Source organism: Sparus aurata, chromosome 21 (assembly GCF_900880675.1).
Source record: "Sparus aurata chromosome 21, fSpaAur1.1, whole genome shotgun sequence".
NCBI lineage: Eukaryota > Metazoa > Chordata > Actinopteri > Spariformes > Sparidae > Sparus > Sparus aurata.
Window position 1 is genome coordinate 14,156,276 of NC_044207.1, and position 10,394 is coordinate 14,166,669.

At 43.1% G+C, this 10,394-nt stretch overlaps 1 protein-coding gene across 2 annotated transcripts in view; it reads left to right on the plus strand.

The window, feature by feature from the left end:
- kirrel1b (kirre like nephrin family adhesion molecule 1b) overlaps nucleotides 1-7,721 on the plus strand; it is an 88,864-nt gene extending 81,143 nt beyond the window's left edge. For both annotated transcript variants that reach the window (XM_030402944.1, XM_030402945.1), the window contains exon 15: nucleotides 669-7,721. In XM_030402944.1, the coding sequence (XP_030258804.1) occupies nucleotides 669-1,298 (630 nt within the window). In that variant the 3' untranslated portion in view covers nucleotides 1,299-7,721. The remainder of the gene's footprint in view (nucleotides 1-668) is intronic.
- Nucleotides 7,722-10,394: the final 2,673 nt, after the last annotated feature.

Sequence of the window (10,394 nt, forward strand, 5' to 3'; positions counted from 1 at the left end):
ACACGACCTATACAGCGTATTTTCTGGTGAGGAACGGGCTGATCGGAAACAATGTTTGTCCTGGTGAAATAATCAAACAGAGTAGTGTCATTATGTTTCATGTTCATACACTTACTGTGCTCTGCATCACTCACACACCATTACATTTTTAGCATGATCAACAGCGTGACACCACCTGCGCCGACCTATATCACCAACCATATCAGCTGGCTGTTACTGATGATATACAGTGGAAATAATATCTAGTACATATCTAGTTTGGTATAATGGGACAGTGACTTTATTACATCAAATTAAGTGGCTGAGTCCATATCTTTTGAGATACTTTTAGCTTTATAATTGATTAAAATGTTTGTTTTCTAATTATAATATGTTATATAATTATTTTTTGTTTTATTCCTTTTTTTGATTTGCTGTAGAAAACACATAAAAAGTATAATTTTTTTATGGTTTGTTGCTTATTTAAAAAGAATTCCGTAGTTGCAGATGCTCCTCCAGTAGAGCTCACAGTCTTTAGTTTATGATTAACGGTAAGTTAATCAATGTGATTAACAGAGGCAGAGACCTGATGCCTAAGTGTCTTTACCACTCAAACACCAATGTTGTTGTTCTGATAAACAGCTTAAATAATGAGATAGAAGGACTAATATTCCTCCCTCTGATCTCAGGATCCAACCAACGGCTACTACAACGTCCGAGCCACCACCCACGATGAGGCGCGCCCCCAGTCCCGTGCCATCCACTACCAGGGAGAGTTCCGCTCCCCGAACCCAAACAGCGGACCAGCCGGTGCCACTTCCAGCGGACCCTCAGCTGCCCCCAGCGGTGCCGTTCCTCCTAGCGCAGTGCCAGGCTCAAGGGCAGGCTGCTACGATCCCCGCCCCCCTTCCAGGATGTCCCATTCCAACTACGCCCAGTTCAACACCTTCACCAGGGCAGCGCAGAGTCAGCAAGCACCTCCCAATCCAGCTCTTCAATCGCCTGGAGATTACCCCGGAGACTGCGGCCTGCTGGACAGCACAACCCAGCTGGCTTATGACAACTACGGATACCCCTCCCAGTATGCCAGCTACCGCATGGGCTTTGCTCCGCCCATAGAGGAAGGGCCAGCCTATGAGATGTATCCAACAGGACAAGGGACCGGACCAGGACCAGGACCAGGGCCGGGGCCGGGACCGGGACAGCAGAGTCCTGAAACAGGGCTGGGGCAGTACGGAACCTCCACTCGCTTCTCGTACTCGTCTCCGCCCTCTGACTATTCCCAAAGACACACACAGCGGATGCAGACTCATGTTTGAGAGACACACACTCTGTTACGTTCTTTTTGCAACAGAAGTACTTATTACACATAAAACAAAACAAAAAAAACATACATGAATATAAAAGAATACATAAACAGATCCGTTTTTCGTTTCCATCGCATCCAGTGCATGGAATTCGGTTCATTTTCTGAACCAAAAGAATCACCCCAACAACGCACAGTAGTTAGCAGCACCGCATTCTAAGACAGTTAGCAGCAATACATGCAACACATGCAAAAGCCACATTCACACACATTTGCGCAGAGCCTCTGTTGCGTGCACTGTTAACGCTCCAACAAAAGCAACAGCGAGAGCCACAATCAAGAGAAAAGAGACAAAAAGACCAGAAGAGCACTTTGAAGACAGGAAGAAGAAGAAAAAGAACAGAGCCAGGAGCTTGTGGAGAAGCAGAGGAAGCTTTTTCTTCCTGCAATCATCGTCTTGCTCTCGGATCATCTCCCTGCATCACGTTCTCCACCCACCCCATCTCTGTAAATAAGTGCAAATGGAGATTTGGGTCATTTTGAAGTTACTTCCTTGTACAAACCTATACAGTGTGATGCAGTACAGTGATCTACAGCAAACCTCCCTGTAATTCACACTTTTTACATCTTCAGACTCTCACATATTGCAAAAAAAAAACAACACACACACACACATACACACACATACAGATCTTTAAAGACTTGTTTGTTTCAATGTATTGCAGCAATGGGGCAGCTTGGACTATAAATATATTCGGCACTTTTTGATCCTTATCCTCATTAAAACCTGCCCAGTGGCCATTGCTTACAAGATCTACCTTGATTTAAGTGGGACAGAGCTTCTTGAAGTGGTACAGTTAGTTACCAGAGTGCCAATGCTTACGTGCCAACACACACACCGACTATAAAGGTGTGTCTTCTTTAGTAAAGAGTGGACGATGAGTTGCTCTGGATAAAAAAAAAGGTTTTGTACATGCCACATCTGAGGGGAAGGGAAATGGGTGGTAGCAAGCGTCTCTATATACTCATCTCTCATCTTTTATCATCATGATAAAATTCCATACTCAGCGTTCATTCGAGGTCAATGCTGTATACAGTATTTGTGAAACGAGGTGTGGCGGGAGCGCTTTTTTTCATTCAATGAATTCCTGCAATTTGTACAAAAAGATACCTCCCCTACCCTCAAGTGTCAAAATTTGTTTCTCTCACTTGCACAGTAGGATAGATTTTTTTTTCCATATTTATACCGAAATGTATGAAGAAAAAAAAATGGCATTCAGAAACATTTTATAGTATTTTTATAAGGAGTTGTGGACCAAAGGTTCAGCGTTTTGGGTGAAACACTTTTTAATGTGTACGTGACAACGTGATCGTTATTGGAAACGTTTTGAGTTTCTTTAAAAAGCGACGGATGGTGTTTTTAAAGTGGATGTTGTAGACTTAAATTAGAACATTTTGAAGAGCTTCTATCCAAAATGATAAGTATCCAGCAAGGCAAGGGGGGGAATCTGTTTGGTGGATATTTGTGTTTGGTGTGAAACTCTTTCTTTGACTTCCAGTCTTCTGACTGGACTGCCTTTTTCAAATGTCGACGACATTCAAGATGATGATGGATGCAGAAAAAGCAGCTGCTCCCTTTGAGCTGTAAACTTGGTGTAAAGCTGTGAGCAATGAGAGGGTTCAAGTCTAGTCTAACATATCAAATTGAAGGTACAGATGGTTCTATCTAGCTCATATGGTACTTTGTACATTTATATGTAAGTATGCTGGTTTGTTCACTGCAACAGATTTGGTGGTGTTTTACGTCTGAGGTTTTTCCATTATGTCTTGTCAGCTTTGGTACAGGTGATTGGCCTTTAACCACACAGGTTCATAATTCTGCCCTAACCTAATCTCTACTGAGGCAGCTACTGTCCAAGTCCCATGTTTAATGAGTCCATGTGGAAACATTCAAGTTTTTCTCGCATTTTAGTGGTTTCGCTTACTTACTCAACACAAACTCACATTTTGATCAGCTTACGAAAGTCTCTGATACGCAGTGTTGATTCTCCCCATCAACTATAGCAGTTTAAACCATCAGATGATATCAGCCCAGTCGCCAGGATAAAATGTGGGCAGTTAACGTTACTGCAAACCACAGATACATTCACACATTAGTGTATTTGGCTATAAAACCAGTATTTTAAGTCAAACCATGATGTTTTCCTGACCCTGATCAAGTGGTTTTGTGCCCAAACCTAACCAGCATTGTGACGAGCAGGAAATTGAAAATTGGACCAAAAGAAACCTGAAGTAATCTATAGTTTTGCAGAAACGTACTTTGCTAATCTTTATTCTGTTGATTGGGTAGATGATGTATACTTTTCTTGCCAGATATTGAAATGTACTCAGTTAATAAAAGGAAGCCTTACTTTTTTCAAATACTCACCAACAACTCACTTACCAACATTGGATGCAACCACTGACCAAGCATCAGTGTTCAGACATTTATTTCACAGTAAAAGTGAATTAAAAGCTTTTGATCGCTCCATTTAGTGCTCCCCATGTGAAAAAAATATTTAGGGAAGCGAACACAGACATCTGATTGGCTGTTGATGAGCTGTGGGCAAAATATGTTCACTTTTTCCCAACTTAAACGAGATGTTTCTCATATGTATACCATCTGACCTCCGGCCACTTACTCATAATGTTGCTCGCAGTGTGAACATGGCGCTGAAAACACTTGTCTAAAGCAGCTACTCGTGCTCAAGTGAGATCACTGAGAAACATTTGGTATGTCTGCCATTAAAGTTCCCACCAGTCGTTCAGTCGAGTTGGCTCATGTTTGCACTCCGGGCTTTGTTAGTGAGACTGGATGGCAGATTTCATTGTGCTATCGCACGACTTCACCTTATTACGGTGACAATCATGTGTTGACTCCACAGCGGCAGCGTCAATCTTTACTGTATACTGAGCTTGGAATTATGAGGTTTCGTTGCTAATGCAACTGTTTCTGTTTTTCTTGTTTAAGGGACGTTAACCAACACATGACGTTGTTTAGGCAACCAGGCAGGAATTGCTTCAACATTTTTATTTTTACTTTTTCTCGTGGGCACATATGCTTTATTGGAAATTATGCAACAAAGACACTTCTCGCTTGCCTTGCTATACATTTTTGAGCAGTTAAAAATTACAGCAGGTGAGACGGTGCTTTTACAGAAGACCCGAGGCTGCGGAGTGGAGCCAGGACGAGGTAATCATTGAGTCTTTAAACTTATCAGCCACCCTATCAACCCCGCACAGATACAGTATATTATGGTAATTTTGTGCTAAGGGGCAGTAAAAATTGTATTTATTGCCCCTATTTTGAATAAACACTTTCAGAAAGGACCCCACAGCCACGCCATTTCTGATTAGAATATCAGATGGAACCTTGTAGCTCCAAGGTCACTATATAAACCGTTTCAGCAGTTATGGGCAGAAGAACGGCAGATGGAGCACCCTTTTAAATTTATATGGTTATCACAGCCTTGGTACTGCATACTATTACCTCTTTACAACCTTTTTACAGAGTTGTAGCCGCGCAGTATTTTGCATCTGACTTGAAATGTCATTATGACCTTGTGTAGAATGAGTAAATTTGACACAGGAGGAGGTACCGAGGCCAACAAATACACAGCCGGGTCATCCAGGTACTTTGTTGTTACCTCTTGACTGTTTACAGTCTGTTGACAGCCGGGACACATAAGTATGTAAATGCCAAAAAATGCAGAGCAATTGTTTAGATTCGCTTCAAAAAGGTGGTTCAGAAAGGAAGTGTTGGCTCCAGTAAGCTATTCATTTTTTTCTTATTTCCAACAGAAGTACTGGTCCTACGTATTACTCTCTGCTCTCTCCCCTGTTTCATATTTAAAAAAAACAACAAAAAAAACACCTAAAGGCTTCCAAATGTAGAGGTTGAACCTTTCTTTTCATGAAGGAAAAAGCTCATCACGACATGGCAAACCTTTCTCTCATCGCTTTCTTCATGATGATAACATATGGAGTAGGTATAGCAATCTAGCTTGCATCGATGTGTGTTTGTTGGGGGGTCAGGAGTCTGTTTTTACAGAGTATATAGCTTCATGAGCTCATGACATCATCCTCAGTGTGCATTTCTTTCTTTCTATGAAAATCCGTATTTTGAACATTATTTTCTTGGTATTACTTTGTGGTGTTACACCACCAGTGGAAGAAATGGTTATACAGTAAGTGTGTGTTGAAACTTTAATATACAGTATTTTACTTTGTTTTGTATGCATCAGATAACGGGGGCTCTGATTAATCAACCCACTGAAAAAAGAGAGAGGGGTTGTGTGTGTCAGTGGCCAAAACGACTGCTCAGCCAGGCCACAAATAGCCAAAACTCTGTCTGAACTAGGCCAACCCAGGCTAGAACCAGGCCAGACCCACAGCTAACTGCTCTGTTCCATGCTGTGCTGTGCTGCACCGGCCCCAGACCAAGACTGACTCGAGTGGCTCGGTGTCCGTTTTTACCTTTTGGAGTCTTCAGTGAGTGCCAAAAGACTGTGCAAAAAAAAAAAAAAAAACATACACACACACACACACAAAGAACTGAGCAGACAAACAAATGCAGCAGTGATTCTTGTTTATTGCGTTTATGTGAGCGTGTGTGCGTGAGTTCTACCTGTTTGCGTCTCCATACGTGCACATGTACTGTGTGTAACCATCCGTGAACATGCATGTGTGTGTGTGTGTGTGTGTGTGTGTGTGTGTGTGTGTGCATGTGTGTTGCCAGCCGGTATATTTTGTTTTTCCCAGGGTAGTGAAGGCATGACCTGCCCTGCTCTGCCTCTGATTGACTTACTCTGATATTCTTACTCTAGCTCTTACAAATCTAACTCCTCATGACCAAACATAACAACCCAACCGGTGAAGGAAACAAGCACCAGCCAATCAGAGCCAGAGTACGGAAGGCTTATAAAGCACTCCATTATAAATGTGTTGGGACCACTGGAACTAAAGAAACTGGGGTTTGACTGATTATTTTGAGCAAATATCAAATTGATCATCCAGTAATATCGTCACCTGCTTCTTCCTGACCACAGCTACAGACAAATAATCTGAAAATGTGTGTGTCTACTCAGAGGAAAAGCCAGAGGCAGGTGCACAGACACACTTCCGTCAAAGTGCCAGACAAAATTGGGTCTACGGTTGTCACGATATCACATCACGATCACAATAATATCGCAATTTTCAGCCGCACTATGGGTGGAGTGTCTTGCTGTCGTCAGTTAACTCCTCTGTCAGCAGCCACACAATGTGGAGCCCCGTGTATTCCTATGGAAGCTGCTCAGTGGCGTTTTGAAGCGACCCTCCGTGTTGGGGCGTCTGTAGATCATGCACACTAGAGACTTCCACCGACCAAGCCGACTAACTTGATTGGGGGTAAAATAATTGAATCACCCGGCTCTTCTAGACTTTCCTAATATTATTGTATCTGTGTCACCATAGGTTTTCAATGGCAACTGTTTGCTTAACAATTATTACATACTGACCTTTTAAAGATATAACTCTTTTCAGCGTCATAAACGATAACTGATCCTAGCAACCGTTACCACAGCTTTTTTGTCAACTTTTGCAGGAAGTGACGGGGTCCATAACTCGCAACTGAAAACATCACCAGGATGACAGACCCACTGGTGCTCTATAAATACATCATTTTGAACAAGACCAGGACTCAAATCTGAAGGATTGTAACTCTAAACTGCCTCACTGAGCCACAGAATTTGATCTACATTGTGTTGTAAGCTGACACTTTGAAGGCATCTCCACCCTGTAAATTGGATTAAACTGGAACAAAACGAGTGTATTTTGAAGGATATTGTCGCCAAATCAGTCAAACCCTAGTACAAAGCAGGACAGCTGGTAAGACGGAGTGAAGGAGACATTGCGTGGCCTTAGGACACGAGGATGGCGCCGAGCTTGTCCGCTCGCCCCTCATCCAGCTGCCGAGCCTGTCAGCTCTGCGAAACAGCTGCACGAGTGAACAGGATTAATTGATGTTCGGCTCGGTACCGTGAACATATGAAGACAGCAATCAGTGCGGTGAGAAGGATTCCATATTGCACTTGAAAGTGTTTCAAGTGGAGGTGTGCATGTGGTTGAGAGAGGAACAGTGTGGGTGTTCAAATGAGCATATATTCTCCATACTTTTTATTTTTATCCCTATATATTGGTCACATGTGTATTCTGTTCATGTTGGGTTTGAATACTTGTTTATCCCTTTTATTCAAGAAAAGAACTGTACAAAACATACAAGATTATTATTAAAATCTTCCTTTATTTTCATGTTTCTCTGTTTGATTTGTTTGTTTGTTTTTTTGGTTTCAAATTGTATGTAATTATTTTTCCACAGTATTATAGAAAATAAAACAAGACACAGCTTTCATAAGAACAGCAGCCAAGGCTCCTTTATTTCACCTTCATTTGCAATGTGAGTTCATTTTATTCAATCATATTTGGTATTCTTGTAAGCCAGGCTCCAGGTTTCGACGCTTTTACTTTGACAGAAGTTTGTGGATCACACATACTTCTGTTTATTTAGGTCAAACTACGAATGACTGCTTCTTCACGTCTAAAGTTGCGAGTGAGCGTGTCTCTATGTATAGCACACAGGCAGGAGGTGTTCTTACCTGAGTGTGACAGCTGAGCCGAGACAAACGTCTGCAGAGTCTCAGTCTCACCTCTCTTGGAAAAACTCATTTCTTGTCTGTCCCCTTCTCCCTCCTCTCTGTTCTCTTTCCACCTCTACTTTTCTCTCCTCCCTTCCGCCTAATGTCTTTATCTTTATCCCGATGTCTTTTTTTGCTCCTGTCTTTCTCCATGTCCTCTTTTCTCTCCTCTTCACATATAAAGTTATCCTAATGTCCACAAAAGATGTTTCCTCTCCTCCCCCTCTCCTCTCCTCCCCTCTCCTCTCCTCTCCTCTCTCCAATACTCCTGTCAAACTTTCTCTCATCTCTATAGCATCCTCTCCTCTCATCCCTTAACCTCGCGTTCACCTTCTCTCACCTTTAGCCTTTTCCTTTTCTTTCTTCATTTCTCTTCCCCTCACCAGAAGCCTCCCTCATGCTATCACGTCTTTTCTCCTGTCAGCTCTTCTCTTTCTTCTTCTTCTCCTTCTACTTCTCCTCCTCCTCTTTCTCTCCCTCCTCCCCCTCTTCCTCCTCCTCCCCCTCTATCTCCTTCTTCTTCTCCTCCTCCTCCTTCGTCCTCCGTCCCCAGTCTGTCCTCCTCTCTCACATCTTCTCTTCAGTCCACCGTTCATCCCTTTATTCCTACACTCATTTCTACCAGCTGCACATCCTCAGTCCTTCCTTCACCTCCCCTCTCTTTTTGTCTTCCCCTCCTCTCTTTACTCCTCGTTTCCCCTTTCCCCCTTCCACCTTCTCACCTCGTGTTGTCAGTCCTCCTCCCACATCTCCAGCCCTCTGCTGCTCTCCTTTTTTCTCTCCCTCTTCTCCTCCCAATCCTTCCTTCACATCCTCTTTCAGTCCTTCTTCTCCTCCCCCCTGTCCTCCTTTCACCTCTCCTATTACCATTTCCCTCCTCTTCCCTCACCTCACGTTGTCAGTCCCTCTCACATCACTGCAACTTTTTCCTCCCTCTTCCTTTCTCCCTTTTACTCCCCAGTCATCCTCTCTCCTCTGTTCAGATTTTTCAGGAGCTCTTGACAGTTCCACTCTCGCCTCTCCAGCCTTCTCCTCCTCTCCCAATCTTCCTCTCTGTTCTCCTTTCTTTTGTTCCTCTCATTTTTTCCCCTCTCATTCTTTCACCTTCTTCTCCCCAGTCACTCTTACTGCCACCTTTCTCTCAACCGTCTTCCTCTCATTGCTTCTCCTCAGTCCTCCTCACCTCTCTTGTGAATGACAGGAAAAATGAGAGAAAAAAGCAAGAAAGAAATAACAGATATGGCAGGTAAAAAAGGACAGACGAAGGACAGAAGACAGACGGGAAGCACTAAAGCCTGCCTTCCTCATCTTTACTTAGTGTGTAATAGTGATTACCGTCTCCTCTCTCCTCCCGCTCTCATTGTGGAATAATGTCTGGAATAACCTTCAGCGCTGCACCCCAGACTCCAGCCGTGGACCCCCCCCTCCTCCTCCTCCTTCTCCACCACTTCCATTTTATCCTCTTGTTCACATTTGAAGCGGTCGTTGTATGGATTATGGCCCCTCTTATACTTGGCACCGCACTCAGCGCCTGAGATATATTATCATATTAGTGGAGAATGATGTAATGCATTTCAAGACATTTGTCCTTCGCACACCCTCTGTCCCTCCGCAGATGATGTCACTGGCTTTGTGTCTCCGAGGCAGAGAAGTTGTCAAGTGGCTGGTCGGGTTTTTCTCTGCTTGGGGCTGTCGCCATCTTGTGGTGGGGGAGCGGCATCGAGTGTCACCTGGAGAGGAAGGGAAGGGGGTAAATTAGGACGTAGGCAATTATTTATTACTGAACCAGAGGATAATGTGACTCATAATAGACGTCCTTGGTGTAACTGTACTGACGTGGACTGTCGGGTCAGGGGCGGAAGAAAATAGACAGACACTTTGGACATGACTTGATTACGAATTAGAGATTTTGGCATTTTAGGAGAGGGATGCCAATGACAGGATGTCCGGATGAAAGTTGTTCATATTGGAAATTTCATGTCAGTAATTGATATATTTTAATCTCTTCTTATGTCGGGAAATGTATGTAAAATGAACGTCAAATGTTTTTTGTCAGAATTCAAAGCGGTTGTTGAAGTACAGACATGGTTTTGGGCCCTTTTGAAAGATTATGAACTGAAGCTGTGTAAGTGCTTCTGGCATTAATCTATAGGAGTTTAAACACACTGAACTATCAGGTTTTGTTTTTCTCTCCTACATTTTTAATGCAAAAATAACTCTGCAGATAACCTGATACTGCCCGTATTAGCTGGAACACATGGTCCAAGGGAACATTTGATAACAATATAACTGAAAGTGGAGTCACCACTTGTTTTTCCAAGGGAAATAATCAGGTGCCAGGCAAAATAATGAAGCCATTTTTTTTTTACCTCAGAATATGCCTGCCTGAGAGTTAC